The sequence below is a fragment of the Aspergillus udagawae genome (genome assembly GCF_001078395.1).
Source record: "Aspergillus udagawae IFM 46973 DNA, scaffold_1, whole genome shotgun sequence".
Taxonomy (NCBI): Eukaryota; Fungi; Ascomycota; class Eurotiomycetes; order Eurotiales; family Aspergillaceae; genus Aspergillus; species Aspergillus udagawae.
The window spans coordinates 2381309-2397701 of record NW_025091264.1 but is presented as its reverse complement, the minus strand read 5'-3'; the positions used below and the strand labels follow the sequence as shown (position 1 = coordinate 2397701).

General features: G+C 47.9%; 9 protein-coding genes across 9 annotated transcripts; 5 read left to right on the top strand and 4 right to left on the bottom strand.

Moving 5' to 3' along the window:
- Window positions 1–108: 108 nt before the first annotated feature.
- On the bottom strand, window positions 109–1628 carry Aud_000770 (hydrogen/calcium exchanger domain-containing protein; the record flags this gene model as incomplete). The annotated part of the gene is made up of 3 exons (XM_043286274.1): window positions 109–409; window positions 467–727; window positions 820–1628. 3 exons carry the CDS (start codon window positions 1626–1628, stop codon window positions 109–111), a joined length of 1371 nt encoding a protein of 456 aa, XP_043142209.1.
- A 1885-nt stretch (window positions 1629–3513) lies between these two features.
- Aud_000769 (cystathionine beta-synthase CYS4) lies at window positions 3514–5309 on the top strand (the record flags this gene model as incomplete). The annotated part of the gene is made up of 4 exons (XM_043286273.1): window positions 3514–3773; window positions 3853–3887; window positions 3947–4623; window positions 4677–5309. 4 exons carry the CDS (start codon window positions 3514–3516, stop codon window positions 5307–5309), a joined length of 1605 nt encoding a protein of 534 aa, XP_043142208.1.
- A 542-nt stretch (window positions 5310–5851) lies between these two features.
- On the top strand, window positions 5852–7195 carry Aud_000768 (putative short chain dehydrogenase/reductase; the record flags this gene model as incomplete). Its single annotated transcript, XM_043286272.1, has 5 exons — window positions 5852–5929; window positions 6005–6029; window positions 6124–6363; window positions 6419–7035; window positions 7112–7195. The coding sequence occupies 5 exons, from the start codon at window positions 5852–5854 to the stop codon at window positions 7193–7195; spliced, it is 1044 nt and encodes a 347-aa protein (XP_043142207.1).
- Window positions 7196–7388: 193 nt separating this feature from the next.
- Window positions 7389–8430, bottom strand: Aud_000767 (signal recognition particle receptor subunit beta; the record flags this gene model as incomplete). The annotated part of the gene is made up of 2 exons (XM_043286271.1): window positions 7389–8135; window positions 8218–8430. 2 exons carry the CDS (start codon window positions 8428–8430, stop codon window positions 7389–7391), a joined length of 960 nt encoding a protein of 319 aa, XP_043142206.1.
- Window positions 8431–8915: 485 nt separating this feature from the next.
- Window positions 8916–9890, top strand: Aud_000766 (putative beta-1,6-glucan biosynthesis protein (Knh1); the record flags this gene model as incomplete). The annotated part of the gene is made up of 4 exons (XM_043286270.1): window positions 8916–9125; window positions 9188–9288; window positions 9368–9761; window positions 9825–9890. The coding sequence occupies 4 exons, from the start codon at window positions 8916–8918 to the stop codon at window positions 9888–9890; spliced, it is 771 nt and encodes a 256-aa protein (XP_043142205.1).
- A 359-nt stretch (window positions 9891–10249) lies between these two features.
- Aud_000765 (glutamate 5-kinase) lies at window positions 10250–11760 on the bottom strand (the record flags this gene model as incomplete). Its single annotated transcript, XM_043286269.1, has 5 exons — window positions 10250–11080; window positions 11134–11229; window positions 11284–11394; window positions 11456–11643; window positions 11724–11760. The coding sequence occupies 5 exons, from the start codon at window positions 11758–11760 to the stop codon at window positions 10250–10252; spliced, it is 1263 nt and encodes a 420-aa protein (XP_043142204.1).
- A 279-nt stretch (window positions 11761–12039) lies between these two features.
- Window positions 12040–12931, top strand: Aud_000764 (mitochondrial inner membrane protease ATP23; the record flags this gene model as incomplete). Its single annotated transcript, XM_043286268.1, has 3 exons — window positions 12040–12265; window positions 12435–12652; window positions 12704–12931. 3 exons carry the CDS (start codon window positions 12040–12042, stop codon window positions 12929–12931), a joined length of 672 nt encoding a protein of 223 aa, XP_043142203.1.
- Window positions 12932–13240: 309 nt separating this feature from the next.
- Aud_000763 (aurora family serine/threonine-protein kinase) lies at window positions 13241–14542 on the bottom strand (the record flags this gene model as incomplete). Its single annotated transcript, XM_043286267.1, has 3 exons — window positions 13241–13375; window positions 13427–14386; window positions 14447–14542. The coding sequence occupies 3 exons, from the start codon at window positions 14540–14542 to the stop codon at window positions 13241–13243; spliced, it is 1191 nt and encodes a 396-aa protein (XP_043142202.1).
- Window positions 14543–14970: 428 nt separating this feature from the next.
- Aud_000762 (TIP41 family protein) lies at window positions 14971–15916 on the top strand (the record flags this gene model as incomplete). Its single annotated transcript, XM_043286266.1, has 3 exons — window positions 14971–15293; window positions 15347–15737; window positions 15803–15916. The coding sequence occupies 3 exons, from the start codon at window positions 14971–14973 to the stop codon at window positions 15914–15916; spliced, it is 828 nt and encodes a 275-aa protein (XP_043142201.1).
- Between the last annotated feature and the right edge of the window lie 477 nt (window positions 15917–16393).

Here is a 16393-nt window from a genome sequence, read left to right as displayed (position 1 = left end):
ATTCCGTAACTCCAATCATGCTCATCTGCTAAAACATATTGTTCAAAACGGTACACTATTGAAAAGCACAATGAAACATATGCCAAAAGATGTCCGCGACTGAATAAACTATTCAGCATGATGGCCCGACTCGGCTTCCACCTTGGGATAGTACCAAGTTGTAACAGCAATAATGACATACACAAGCACGCAGAGACCTCCCTCAAGGTAGTTGGACTTTCCATCGCGCAGGAAATTTCCAACCACCAAGATTGACAGGACGACGAGGACGATCATGAAGATCTCGAAGTTGAGGCCCATGTCTTTGTCAAGGCACCAGCCCACAATGACTGCCAGCGGCGCGTTCAATAAAGCTGTCTGAATTGAAGGGCCGAGACAGTGGAAGAGTGCGAAATTGATTTGATTGTCCCTGACAGATGTTAATTTATTGGAGACGCAGCTGAATCCATCTTCAGGTCGAACTCACCAGGCTTCGTCAATAGCGGTCAGATGCTCTGCTGCCTTCTCGACCAGAGGAACCAAGATCAGACCCATAAAATTATCTGAAACGCCTCTTTCAACGATGTGCTCGATTTCTTCGACCAAGAAGACTGCCGACATGCATACGCACGTGAGTGAAAATGCTATAGCCACTAGACACTCGGTCAGAGTAAGCTTCGTGCGCTGCAGTTCTTCCTCTCGATCCTCATCGCGGCGCTCGTCATTCTCAAGCACTTCATCGAAAATGCTGTGATGACTATGCAGATTATAGAACAGGAACCTGTGCAACTGTGTAAGTGGACTCAATCCTTAAAGGCAGCCCAAGACGGAGCGGCTTACATAATAAAGGCGACGAGAAGAATAACAGAGGTAGATCGACTGATTACCAAAGTGGAATGATCCAAAGCTTGTTGAGTGATGATCGCTTTCGTTGAACTCGAGCTTAGGGCCGCGTAGAAGGCGCTCGGAATCAACAGACCGAAACCTGCAACGAGCAGAAGCCCAGACCCGACCTCACTTACAGCTTCATGAAACGACTGTTCATGGCGTCTAATACCTCCAAAGAAGAAGCACAACCCCAAGCAAAGCAACAAATTCGCAAGAATCGAGCCCAGGATAGCGGCCTGGATGACCGGGATCAGGTTTCCCCCCTTGTCATTGTGAATCAAAACCATGAAGAGAACGATCTCGACGACCGAACTCAGTGTTGTTTCAAACAGTATTCCAAGAACTTTGGGTAGCTTCTTTGCCAACTCTCCGCCTGCGAAGCCGAGCAAGTTTGCTGAAGGTACCATGGCAATATAGTTCAAAGCGAAAATCCAAACGTGAAGATCCCGTCGAGCGAAGTGTATGGCAATAGCGGCCGGGACAAAAGGCCAAAGGACGTTCACCAGCATCGAAAGTGTACATGTACTTTTGAAGCAGACCGCGAAAAAGTGGACTGGATGAAACCCACTGCGGCCACTCTCGCCAGCGGAGTCAACTCGAACTATTCCATTGCGGCGAGCACTCTTCTCGTTATGTGTAGGAAGTATGGACTGATCCTGCGATGACCCTGCTGATTGGAAATGCGCCGACCTCAGGTCCCCGTTATTCACATCTTGCTGTACCCGTTCGTTCTGAAATGAGGATCTCGTATTGGCGCCCATGCTGATGCACGGAAGCCCACGCTCACTCACTCTGAAGCAATTTCAAAAGGGGAATTTCTCAACAACTTTATGCGAATCAGACGATTCTTCCCAGAGTGGCGCTATTCTCTGCTTGATCTGTATGACGGATGGAATAATGGGTGAGGACAGGTAAACAAGAAGGAGAGAAAATATGAAATACGAAGCAAGCGAAGTTGAATTGGGCACCGCTAGCAAGGTAAATGGCCATCAACATAAGTCGATATTATAGTGCTCCAATGGGTAACGCTCCAGCTAGGGAGTGTTCTTGACAGAAAATGGTTCTTCGCAGTGACTTTCACTTTCAATCAAGTCGAGATAGTATGTAAAGAAATGTTTACGAAAATAAATATCTTTGACAACCCAGGAATGGAGTTATTGATCAAGCCAAAACAGATCCGAGGGTGAGCTGGCATTGTGGCGTTACAGCAAGATTTCCCTCCTCTGGTTGCTAGATAAATAAGTAACTAACCACAGTGGCTGGCCGAGCTTTGACTGGCCAGAGAGACGAACGAATATTAAGATACGTATTGACGATGCTCGGTATGGCAGCAGGAGCGAGTGGGTACCTATCAAGTTTCATTTTGATTTACGGAGGCAACTGCTGGCATCCAAACCTGCAAGAGGGCTTGGCAAATGAAGCTATCGACCTCAAAAGGCTTAGACCAGATATATCATTGCTGGGTTGTTTACTTCTTTCTCTTGGCTGGAAAAGGGGTTGTTGAGTTGTCTTCGTCGTTCAATAATAATTACTGGTGGTACCAGGCTTTGGCTCTATTCATAAGGGGTACACCATGCAAGCTGCTGTAACAGAAGATAGCAGAAGAGTCTTATAAGCTACATAGCATATATCAGATGTATACTACAAAACCATGTTATTATCATCATCATCATCATCATCATGAATATCCCCTGTATTCCGCCTATGTTTACCAGTACCCAAGTAGATAGAACCTACCTGAAGAGCCTCTGTACCATGGATAGGTCACTACTTGGTATCTGGAAGATATTAATTAAAAATTGGGGCTAGCCTCTAGTGGGGAAGAAGTGGAACGTGGATAAATCATGCACAGCCACTGCAACTTGTTCCATTTTCGTCATCCTCCCTATCTACTTTGACCTCGGAGTCTACGCATTTTGATAGAGTCTAGAATCTGGTACATAAATGGATCAGGCTATTTTGAAGAAGTACTGCTCCGGAGTACTACTAGAAATTGTAACTACTCCCATTGGGTGGAATCTTTGCGTGCTGTTAGGTCATGCACTCAGGGTCCCCAAGGTCCATTAAGGAACCAACTGTCCCCGTCTCTACCGCTCTATAGATCATGGATACTACATTCGACTAGTAGTAGGTACATCAACGCTATCATCGGACATCTCAAGCTCTGAACGGAATCATACGAGCTTAATTCTCTGAAGAAAAACTTCAACAATAGCCTGCCTTCAGGACCTTTACGTCCACGTCGTAGTTGAGAATCATTGAATAGCGCACCACAAATAATGTACTTGTTCCATGGAGCTCTGGGCTTGAGGCTGAGTCGGGAACCTACATGAATGATACTTCTCTATGAATCTACCATCATTTCCAACTCCCATACAGAGTAGCTAAATAAGAGCGACAAGTTTGATAACGCCATAGTCCTTAAATATCGCCGAAGGCGGCGACAGGCGGCTAACGTCGGGAGGGGGAGTTTTCTTGTTACGAGATTTTTTCCTCATCCTGCGCACATCTGCTTTTCCTCACTCTCAATTCGGAATTCAATCAAATACAGCTTGTCTGGCTTTTCATAAACTCCTCTCGCTTGAACTAATTGAGGCCTGATATCCTGGTTTTTCTCTGGCCTTCCTGAGGCCTACCGTTCATACAATGTCGTCCAAAACGTCCCCCGCCGTCCCTCCAGTGGCCCTTGATACGATCACTCAACACATCGGCAATACTCCACTTGTGCGCTTAAATCGCGTACCGCAAAGCCTTGGAATTGAAGCGACCGTATATGCGAAGTTGGAATACTTCAATGCCGGAGGTAGCGTGAAGGACAGAATCGCTCTGCGCATGATCGAAGAGGCGGAGAAATCGGGGCGCATCAAGCCTGGTGATACCCTGATTGAACCTACCAGTGGTAACACGTTAGTTGCGCCGTTTTCTTACCTTCTTTTCTCTCCGTGATTGTTGAGAACATGGTCTAAAACTCTACGTTATTTTCAGCGGTATTGGATTAGCTCTTGTTGCTGCCGTCAAAGGTTGGTCCCTCTCCCCTCGGTCCTTGGTGGTAGATTACGAATCTCATAAATCCTCAAAGGCTACAAGACTATTATCACACTGCCCGAGAAGATGTCTGCTGAGAAAGTGTCCGTACTACGGGCTTTGAACGCTACCATTATCCGTACTCCTAACGAGGCTGCCTACGACTCCCCCGAGTCCCATATCGGCGTCGCCAAACGTCTCGAGAAGGAGATCCCCAATGCGCATATCCTAGACCAATATGGAAACGTGAATAATCCATTGGCACACGAGCTCGGCACCGCGGAAGAGATCTGGGCTCAAACTAATGGCGAAATCAGTGCTATCGTCGCAGGTGCGGGAACCGGTGGCACTATCACTGGGCTCGCGCGAGGCCTGAAGAAGCACAATCCAAATGTGAAGGTCATCGCGGCTGATCCTCACGGTTCTATTCTCGCTGTTCCGGCGGCTCTGAACAAGGAGCATGAAAATGAGCCCTATAAGGTTGAAGGTATCGGGTATGATTTCATTCCGCAGGTGCTCGACCAGAGTGCCGTGGACAAGTGGTACAAGACTGGGGACAGGGATTCATTCCAATACGCTCGGCGATTGATCGCCGAGGAAGGCCTTCTTGTTGGCGGGAGCAGTGGAAGTGCGATCTCAGCGCTGGCACAGGCCGCAAAAGATCACACCTTCAGCAAAGAAGATGTAGTAGTTGTGATTCTGCCTGATAGTATCAGGAGTTATCTCACAAAGGTACCAATCCAGCCCTTGGCTATTTCTATTGGGTCAAATCTGACAGGTCATAGTTTGCCGACGACGACTGGCTTGCCGCAAATGATCTGCTGCCCTCGTTATCCTCCGAAACTACATTGGTGTCGCAGAGTGTGCAACCACAAGCACCAAAGGATAAGTTCGCTGGAGCGAAGGTCAAATCCTTAAGACTGAAGCCCATTACAACCGTCCGGTCCAACATCCAGTGTGAGACTGCTATCGAGATTATGCGCGATAGAGGATTCGATCAACTTCCCGTCCTTGCACCCTCTGGAAAGAAGCTTGTTGGATTGGTCACTTTGGGAAATGTCCTCAGTCGACTAACACACGGACGCGCTACGAAGAAGAGCTTGGTCGCAGATGTCATGTTCGACTTTAGCAAGATCTCAGAGGTCGTCACCGATCCTAGGGACCTCGGTCTGGCAGATTCCAAGCTCAGTGGCGACCAACAGAACGGAGCTGATGTCTTACGGCCACAAGCCAAAAACCGCAAGTTCATGGAAATTACTATGGACACTCCTCTGAGCGTCCTCAACCGTTTCTTTGAATGGAACAGCGCCGCCGTTGTCACTGAGAGGGACGAGCATGGAACAGTGAGGCCCTTAGCGGTTGCGACCAAGGTCGATCTGCTCACCTGGATGCTCCATCACAATCAGGACTCTTCTTAATACGGGTCTCGTCCTTTTTTCTTACGAGGTTTCCACGTTCCAAATATGCGTATCATTAGGATGAGTCGTTTGCTTTAGGGAGCTCAACCTCATCTCTCATGATTTTGCGATGTTGGTGTGCATTCGATTATATAGAGACATCCATCCATAGATTGGGTTCAACACGATCATGGGGGCAAGGTACGGAGTTAATTAGGTTATTTCGAATTCTGAATACACGCATTGAATCAACCAATGACTGAATCTCGGACCCCTGTTTTCCACCTCCTTGTGGTGGTCACTGATCGTAGGTCGCTCACATTGCTTCAATTCCGTTCCGATCGCAATGATGCGGACACGCTGACGTAGGACGAACTTGTCTGCATGCCGCCATCTGTTCGTCTTTATCTTCAGACAGTCTTCGACGTCATGCCTAACGTCGAAACATGGCAAGGCGCGAAATTCAGGGAGGAGGAAAGGAATTTGTATCCCATTTGCGACCTTTGTTATTCCCTTCCTAGACTCAGACGAGCTTTGAGCCTGAACAAAACCACTTGTGTAAGATGTCGGGGTTCTTTACGTATCGAAACTTCTCTTTACAGGACACGCCTCCTTTGGATGGGAAGGTAGCTGTGGTGACGGTGAGTATTATGTACTCATCTTGAAGAATGGATGGATCTGCAAGGTGATAAATGCTGATGACTCTCGCTTCACAGGGAGGCCAAGCTGGCATAGGGGAAGGTGTGTCGCAAATTCCTACACCGATGATTACCATATGAGTACTCATCCATCTTTGCTCAATCATTCCATCCTAATCATATATTCATTGGTTCAGAAATTGTCGCACAGTTACTCTTGCACAATGTTAGGAAAGTCTACATTGTAGCGCGAAGCAAGAGCAATTATCTCAGAGCACAAGAGACCTGGCGACAGCGCCATGGCATAGTTCTCCGCGAGAATGACGACAGGGTGGAATTCATCCAGTGCGATTTGGGAGACGTCAAATCCGTAAAGGATGCAGCGGAAGAGATTACGGCTAAAACAGACAGACTGGACATTTTGATATGCAATGCAGGTAAGCTTTTTCTCTCGACTGCTCAGCCGCTTCGATTGCTGAAGTCTGCCAAAAGGAGTGGGCGTGGCACCTCAATACAAAAGGTCTCCTCAGAATATCGAGATCATATTTGCTACTAATTGCGTTGGCCATCAGGTTCTGGTGACCCTCCTGCTTCCTCTTCTGAGACGCACAATAAAACAGGGCAAAGCACAGGAGGCCCGGATAGTCGTCACCAGCTCATCTTTGCATTCATTCTGCCGCAAACTAGATCTGAATTTGCTCACATCTCCAAATCGCCCCAAGCTTGCAATGGTCGACGGGCTATGGCGTTACGCCCGGTCCAAGCTGGGTAACATTCTTTTTACAAGAGAACTTGCCCGTCGGCTCGAGCAGGGGACGGACCCCGCAGATAGGCACATCTACGCCAATGTATTCTTTCCAGGAAATATCGTCACCGAGCAGTGGAATTCCTGGGATGACTACTTTGGAAAAATAGGAGGCTCAATATTGAGACGCTTGTTCTCACTGATTGGCCAGAGCACGCAAGACGGTGCTGCAACAGCCATTTATCTAGCTGCGAGCCAAGCGATTCGAGAGACTGGAATGCGTGGTCAATACTTCATACCTATTGCAACACCTTGTAAAACAACTCCGATTGCTGCCGATATGAAGCTTGCTCGCGAACTTTGGGTGAGTCCTCTGTGCTGAGATACTTTCCGCTACTGTCAAATCGATGATCTTCTCACATAACTTGTCCCCTATTTAGGACTGGATAAATGCCCGAGCGACAGAGACTCTAGGTTCAAACTGGCAGAGCGAGGCTGGCGTGGATTCGTCCAATGGCATCTAGAGCCACAATGGCCCATAATCCAAATTCTTGCGAGGAGTCCTTCTATAGTCCTGCCAAATGAAAAGCCATCGTCCGGGTGGATGGCACTGGAGGGACCGTAGGTCGCCCACCAGCTACTTATATACTTTCCCAAAAAGTTTTCAGTCTGTTAAAGAGGCCCGGAGAATCAAGCCCCACATTCATGGACCAGCATTTATAGGCATTGTCCAATCCATTCCTCCCACCTCTTCACACCGGCTCCAGTATTGCCCTCCTCGTCACCTTTTACAGCTCCGCCAACGACGTCGACTTTCACACCAACTTCATCTTCTAGTAGTTTGAAGCTGAAAGTATCCTGCGCATCGATGCTGCCCAAGGTATCATCTTCGTCCTCAGCCGTACCAGTGTCCTCGCTGGCATTCATGAGCCCCTTGCTCTTGAATTTCCGGATCCTATCGATCTCGGTTTCCAGTTTTTCACGAACAGAGCCTGGCGGCAAGGCGGTGAATAGGTCTTGTTTGTTGGCGGCCACGAGAACAGGGATTTCCGATGCTACCTTGGCGGAAGATTTGCCTTTCTTCAAAGCGCGTTTCTGAAGAGCCAGAAGAACATCATGCAAATAGGATGCGGTGTCTCTCAGCGTGTCTTCATCCGTCAAAGCTGCAGTATCTACCATAAAAATGACACCGCGCAGCTTTAATTTCTTGTCTTTCGCAGTTGCCATTGACACCAGCTCTGAAAGGCCCTGAACCTCCCGTAGTTTCCCATGGCCAGGCGTATCCTTCAAACGATATCTAACAGGATTTTTAGAGACATCCTTCACTGAGTAATCATTGACGGAGCGGTAGCGATTTGATGCAGTCGGTACCGACACAGGGAGGCTGACGATGGCTGAGGTAGATGCTTGAGATGTGTGCGTGATTTGGGTCGCTTTAACCAATCGGGATGTCTTGCTTTCAAGCTATCAAGTAACATCAATGACTGTCGATTGAAGGTAGCGTTCGCACGAAACTGCGAAGCCATTTCGAGTATGCTGGTCTTACCAATGACAACAATGCAGTTTTTCCTGCGCCGCTAGGTCCGAGAAGCAGGAAATTGCTCAACGGCGGGGACGCAACGGACCGGTAGAAGATGAAATGCAATAGAACAGGCAGTCCAAAAGCGATGAGAGCCGTGACTGCAATAGCGACGAGATTACCATCCAAAAGGCTGGTGAAAATCCGCTCAGCCAGACCCCAGTCTCCGTGGTCTGACATCTCTTCTTATGGATGCTTATTTAAGAGGAATAGTATCAACGATGATTGTTTGAGGAAACAATACTCAAACCATTAAAATCATAAGGAAAAGTATCAGGTCAAATGCGCACCATCTTCCACATTGAGCAAGTTTCGAGCTATGTGTATTGCAGAATGGTCGGATCTCCGGCTTGTTGCCAACAACAGTGGGTTCTTTTGAGTAATCATGGCGCCACCACATCTCTATTGGACTTGATGCCTTAGCTGTTAGGTATCGGCAATGAACGGTTTCTTATCGATTAGAGCCTTATCGATAAGACGACTGGCATGTATCAGAACTATATACCTCTACAAGGGGTCACAGATAGTCACATATCTCTGGCATGCAGGGATGGGGGTTGCCTCTTGTTTATTGATTTGGCCACTGAGTTTAGACCTTGCTTAGATCTCTAGCTATCCAGCTGCTTTTAGATTATTGTGTACTGAATGAGAGCTACATCCTCAATATGAATATTCTACAGTCCCTCTCCATCTTACTGCTACTCCCATGTACATTAGCCGACGTTGACTTCACCGTGCCGACCATTGGCACGAATTTCAAGGCTGGCGATGTTGTTACAGCACATTGGCGCGAGTCAGGCCAGTCTCCACGAATTTCGGAACTGTCACGATATGATCTTTACCTCTACGCAGGAGGAGACACAGCTGATACCCAGGTAAGTTGCTGGGCATTACAATCAGTTCAGGAGTTCCTATTAACGGAAAGAGGGGCAAATAGCATGAAGTAGCTGTTCTGATCAAAGACGGGCTCTTCGCTCGTGGGAATTCGGTTTCCATCAAGATCGATCCTACTGTCGGAGGCAATGAAGCCAACGCATAGTAAGACCTCGGGCTTTTCTTGCTTGTTTAAAGTCACTGCATTTTCCGTCCTGCACTAACACATTTTAACAACATGCAGTTTCTTGAAGATGATTGCATCTGGTCCTGAGGCGTTTGCTATCAATTTCTCAAATCGCTTCACACTCAACAACATGACTGGGTCGTTTCCACCCTACCTCGTGGAAGAGATTCGTTCTCTCTCAGATCCTGACGGATCCGCTGTCAAAGAAGATCTACGAAAGAGAGTGGTTGGAGCAGCTTACACTGTACCCTACCCTTTGCAGAGCGGTTTAACAAGGTACGCTCCAATGGCCAAGGAACCTGGGAGCACTATCCCTGCGAAGACGAAGGCTCCAGCGCCGCAGTTCTCAGCAAGTCTTTACACAATCGCAACGACTTGGCTTCCTCGCGCGACAGTGCAAGCTACACTTTCTGCAACTGTGACGTACTCTGTTGTCAGTGTTGAGAACACAGTAAGGGGATGATCGCATGGCCTTTACAATAAACGTGCTTCTTCTAACAGACACTTTCCCTAGGCGTCCCCTGCACCGCATCCCCACAATACCGCAATGAAAAGATTACTGGAAAGATGGAAGGACTGATAAAAGCAAAATTGAAGAAGAAGACATGATATCAAAACATCTTGAGCGCATTCAAGTCACAGATGCCAGCGGCTCTGCCTCCTATCGGCCACTTTAGCGGTGTTAAATCTCCTTCTATTTCCGGTCTATAATAAAATCAATCTAAAATTGATAAACACAATCACATTCCGTCATTCGTCCACTTCATCTTGATGGTTGCTGAATGTCGCTCAAAATGCAATTTCCAACGTAAGAACACAAAGGTATCACTGCGATATGTGCAAAAGAAGAAATCATTCGAATCATGTCGACTCGATTTATATACCATTTCGCGTAAGACGTCTTGTCATTGGCCGAAATCGTTCGAAGGTTGCGAAGTGCTATTGGCGTGGGGAATCGTCTGGCCGAAAAAAGGATATATTCTCCCGAAGAGCAACGTATTCGCTATCAGCGTACCCGAGCAAGGATTGAATGTGTGTGCTTCTATGACCCTTTATGCGTGCAATCTCAGCGCTACCGTAATTGACCAGTGCGCGGCCAACCTCCTTGGGTTCCTGCCCGTGGTGGAGGAAGTCTCCGTTGAGGGAGTCGGGCGAGAGCCGCTCAACAACAACTAGTCGCACGGCTTCCTGTTGACCAAAGTAGCCATCTACACCGACGACGCCTGCTGGTAGGAGACTGGCTTTGTTTAGAAGAGCGCTATATGCGCCATGGTCGATGTACAAACTACCATGTGGCTTGAGACCATGCAGCAGCCAGAATGATCGGGATTGAATTGGCGTGTCTGAAGGCAGAAAACGCGTATGTAGAGGTGGCGACAGCGGTGATTGCGAATCCGATGGCGTTCCTTCTACTGTTGAAGATTGCCCCGGAATGCCTCGTTGCGTCTGCTGGAGATACTTCACGATCTCCAGAACATTGCCCGGTTTGGAGCTCTTGGTAATTACCGTCGTCACTCCAGCACTGGTTGCTAATTTTGCAGCTACAATCTTTGTGCTCATTCCACCAGTTCCGAGAGATGAACCAGCAGACGACACGTCAGCTTCCAGAGCGGAGATGTCGGAAACCACCTCGATGGGCTTAGCATCCGGGTTGTGACGAGGGTTCGAGGTATATAGGCAGTCGACATCTGTCATCAGAAAGAGGTAATCGGCCTTCACCATGGCCGCCGTAATGGCCGATAAAGTGTCATTATCACCGAATTTAATTTCCTTGTGGATTTCGTTAGATCAATGGATCATTTATGAGACAGAGGGATGCTTACAGAAACCGCCAGCGTATCATTCTCGTTGACGATGGGGATGACTCCCATATCGAACAGCTGAGCAAAAGTGTTTTGGGCATTGATGTATTGTGTCCTCTAAAGCGAAATTAGATATCTTGAGTTCAGCAATTGCAGTGAATAAGTCCTCACATCCGCAATGTCATTCCTGGTTAAGAGGATCTGCGCTACCGGAAGTCGAAGGTGTGAAAATAAACCGTCCCACAGGCTCATGAGTCTGCATTGTCCGACAGCTGCTAGCGCCTGAAAAATGCAAACGGTCAGAACCTTTACCCTTGCGGGACTTGAGAACGTTGGCTTATACCTGTATGCGAGGAAGATATTTGGGTCTCTCGCCCACATCCATCCTCCGCAAACCAACGCCAACAGCGCCAGAAGAAACGAGGACTACGTTGTGGCCATCCTTATGCAGCTTGGCGGCTGTCTCGACGATTAAGGTCAAGATCGAGAGAATGGGCTCATGAGTATTCTCATCAACTATGGAGCTCGTCCCTATTCAGCTGGTGAGTCAGTCATTCTCAAACAAACATATAGCATCATCCCAGAAAAAGAGAAAAAACAGATCCCCGCACCTAGTTTTATTACAATGGTGAGACGCTGCGACGGCATTGTTACGACTATTTATTGGAGGTTTTCAGAGGCAATTAGGAACACCCACGACCCAGAAAGTCAACAATTCAACAGATCATTCTTGGGCCTGAAATCCTGATGACTCGTTTCATCTTTAATAAACTCTCAGACAATCCGATTGCGGACCATTTGTTTTGCCGCCCGTCACCGCATATGCGGAGAGCCCTGACGAATCTTCTTCCTTCCACGCTCAAGTAGATCCACTGGTGGATAACGGATCTCTGATACAGCTTCGAAAGTAGCAACTTGGCTTGAGAAATGTCAGATTCGCAACCTGGCTCAACTTCTCCTACCGGCGGCAAGTCCGACAGTGGATATATTCCTGGAGATGATACATGGACCCAATGGCGCAATATATTTGCTATCTTGACGGGAAAGATGACAGATGAGGGAAAGGAACAGTTCCGGATCGCACGAGATATCCGCAATGAAGCCGCAGATTGCAAGCGCTGTGAAGATCAAAGAGACTACCTATTACAGTACAGTGAGTTCTGAACTGCTCGAAGTTTTCGTGATTACTTCACACAGAATTGCTGTCCATATTCATCCACTTGTCATCAGCTCCTCAGAACCCGGTCTGGAAACCGTCTGACAAACATATGCTTGTTCAGGCCCGATCATACGTTTTTTGAGCGATAATATTCGACAACTAGGGGGCGATCTTTCCAGTCACAATATCTATTGCCGCCGCTGTACGAGCAGAAAGGCTGGGGGCTTTGATCCAGAATATGGCATCTTGCTTTGCGCGAACGAGATGAAGGACCAAGGGCATCTGGAGGACACAATGGCACATGAGATGGTTCATGCATATGACCACCTAAGATTCAAGGTGGACTGGACGGATAATCTGAGGCATGCAGCTTGCACAGAGGTATTGAACTCTCTCGCCAGACCCAGGCCAGCATTAACTGACTTATTGCAGATCCGAGCAAGCTCGCTTAGTGGTGAGTGCAGGTGGGCACGAGAATTCTTCAGACGTGGTCAGTGGAAGTTCACGCAACAACATCAGGAGTGTGTAAGAAGAAGGGCCGTCTTGTCAGTAAGAGCTAGACCTGGGTGCAAGGATGAAGCCCATGCGGAGAAAGTGGTCAATGAGGTTTGGGACAGCTGTTTCAGAGACACGCGGCCCTTCGATGAGATTTACCGTTGAGACTTATGGTTTTCTTATGAAGATACGTCAAGCCTACCCTGCCTGTCTGATTTCGTGCATGAAATCTGCAATTTGCAATGTATTATACTCAAGTTCCGGATGCTACAATAGAAGATACCAGATGACGCCGAGCTAAGAGCCGTGTTGGTTCAGATCTGAGAGGAAAACTGGAAAAAAAAAGAAAAGAAAAACGAAAAGAAAAAAGAAAAGCACAAAGCACCTCCAACTCCATACACACAGGCTGAATGGACTGACTCGCAAGGAAAGGAGGTACAACACCCCAACTCCAGAAATGCATGGGTCTTACCATCATGCTTTAACTTCCTTTGAAGAACCAGAACTCCGTTTCGTGACCCGGTCATCCTTCAAGCAATGTTTAAGGATCCAGGGATGTCGCTGGATCTCATCAAGGGAAATACGCTTGTCTGGGTCTAGAACGAGCAACTGTTGGAATGTTAGCAAGTGTACTTGCCTCGAGCGGTAGGGTTGGCATACTCTCTTGATAAGATCTTTTGCCTCAGGACTGACAAATGAAGGCACCGTCATGTCTGCCCTCGCAATTCGTCTTTGCGTCATGACGGGAGTGTCTTCAAAGGGCGCTTCCCCAACCAAGAATTCGTAAGTCAATACGCCCAAGCTCCATAAGTCAACCTTTTCGCTGTAGTAATTGTCTTGTGAGTTGGGCTTGAGCATTTCGGGAGGAAGATAGTCCAGTGTCCCACACATCGTCTGCCTTCTGTTATTAGGCGCATGGACACTCCACCCAAAGTCACTGATCTTGATTTCCCCGTGGATTCCCACAAGTATGTTCTCCGGTTTGATGTCGCGATGCATGACGTGCTTCTTATGCAAGTACTTCAATGCGGCAGCCATCTGGGCAATATATTGAGCTGCCTTCCACTCGGGAAAGCGATGCTCCTTTCGGAGGTGCTTGTATAACTCTCCTCGGCCGGCGAACTCCAGGATCAAAAATATCCGCTTGCTATCATGGAAGTGGCCGTAAAGTCTGAGAACATTGGGATGACGTAGGTTGCTCTGTATCTCAATCTCGCGTCTAACTTGCTTCTGCACTCCGCCCTGCTGCAGCTCGGATTTGTGCAGGACTTTAAGGGCACAAACGAAGCCGGACGATCGCTCTTTGGCCAGGTAAACCCTACCAAATTTTCCCTTTCCCAAGGGCTTGCCGATCTCAAACATTCCCAGATGTAATTTCTTGGGGCCCGGCTGCTCGTATAATGGTGTTGTGTGTCGCGGTTCTCCATTCTCATCTGTGTCACGGTGCGGCAATGTGCTCTGAGCTCCCTTGAGAGGGGACGAGCCGGCATGCATCGCATTCACTTTGTTCTCATTTGTGTTTTGCAAGGCAAGCTTCAACAAGGTTGACCGACTTGAGCCAGTGTTAAACTGACCAGCGGCTCCGAGGCCTGAGAGGGACACCGCTGTTGACAAAGAGCCCTGGCGAGCCGGATTAGCAGGCTGTTCCCCTCTCCCCAAAGACCATTGCAAGAGGTTTACCTTGTGCTTTGGGTATGTTCTGCCATTCTTCCCAGGATCAGCATCATCTTTGACAGAGAGGTGCTCAAAACGAGCCTCTAGCGCCTTGGTAGCCATGAGAATCTTGGGACGAGAATTATCAATTGCTTTGGGAAGAGGAGAAGCAAGAAAGACCGTGCGATTCAGAGGAGCTCTATCGGTTTATGCAATCATAATTGAACTGATAATGGAGGATTCGGAGTGTCAAATGATAAATAGTAGTCGGGAGTCCTTTGAGAAAGAGAAGAGGAACATCCAAAGATCCACTTGTTTATCTAGTTATGCTCCTTTGACACATCACCACAGCAACGGATCGGACCGCCTCTTTCTCCGACACCGCGGGGTATCTATTATTGGCGACGAGGTTGAATATATATCGTTCGACTTAGCGGCATGTTTAAATGGATGACAGAAATATACACCCCTTGTAAGCGGATACTGAGGTGCTGATTTGCAGGCGCTCAACATTCAAACTTCAATCTCTGGTACTTGAAAGAACCCAGATAATGGCCCCAGCAGGCTCCGCATCCGCTATGAATGCCTCCGCAGTTCCGCCAGAGCTTCAGAGGCCCAATGTTATCTCGGTGAAAGGATTCAGAATAATCACTCAGAAGCTACCTATTTTGAAAGCCGAGCCAATTGAGGAGATGACGAAAAGGTTGGGTATTGCGCCACCGGAGATGATCTTCGGCGATAACTATGTCACCATCGAATCTGAAAAGAAGGATTGGGGCATTACTTTCAATGCGTTTGATGCGCTGGATCGTGTAGACAAGACGGGCACCTCTATGCTCAGAGTCGCGCATTCAAAAGAATGGCAGAAGAGCAGGTAAGCCAGCTCCGTATGGTGCGGCCGGCCCTCATCGACCTAACACGAAACAGGGAGAAGGCCCATGAAGGTATCAAGGACGTTGTTAAACCGTTTGATTGGTCCTACACCACAGATTATATGGGCACTATCCATTCCAACAGTCGGCCTTTTGAGACAACGACGAAGCCCATACCTATCGAGTTACTGAAGCGCCCAGATCCGATACTGTTCTTTGATGAGGTCATCCTATATGAAGATGAACTGGCTGACAACGGCATTGCTATGCTGTCCTGCAAGATTCGCGTAATGCCAGACAGACTTCTCCTACTCTCAAGGTTTTTCATGAGGCTCGATAACGTACTCTTCCGGCTTCGAGATACCAGATTATACGTCGACTTCGAGAGTAAGGAGGTCATTCGAGAATATCAATCTAGGGAATGTGATTACGAAACAGTCCGCCAGGTATTGCGCTCTAAATAACTCATCTGCCCCCATGAGAGATCAGTCTATTGATTCTATTTTCACAGTCTCTAGCGACGACGAGAGACGATGTCCCGGCAATCATGAGAGACCCAAACAGGCTCTCTGAGATTCTCCCCCTCATAGAAAAGCGCTTGGAAAAAGTGAATCTGGATGCATAGCACAAAACACTATAGAACCTGTGCAACTAGCTGTTGGCCACCGTGACAGGATGATTAAGTCCGTCGACATCACTTCGCGCTCCCTCGAACTCCTGAGCCATAGTAACGGCTCATCCACCGTCTCCCATAAGAGACTCGCAACCAGTTAAAGGTACCTGAACCCCTGCCTTCAACAAAAACAGACAACTTGCGAAGTGTCTTTACTGTTGATCATTACAAATTCAAAGGCGGGCTTTGTATGTCATCGTAGCCACGAATGATCCAGACTAGCTGGCGGGGAATTCTATTGGGTCTATCTGCGTTGGTGAGATAGTCAATCGTGAGCAAACAGTGCAAACAGAGCTTCCGCGCTCCAAGCATCATCAGTCTCTACTCAGAACGAGCTTCATCGCGACGCATATAAGCCCACCATTGAGCGATTTATATTGGCCGACTTTTTCGATCAAAAATGCCTTCCAAAGGTTTGAATCTGACTTG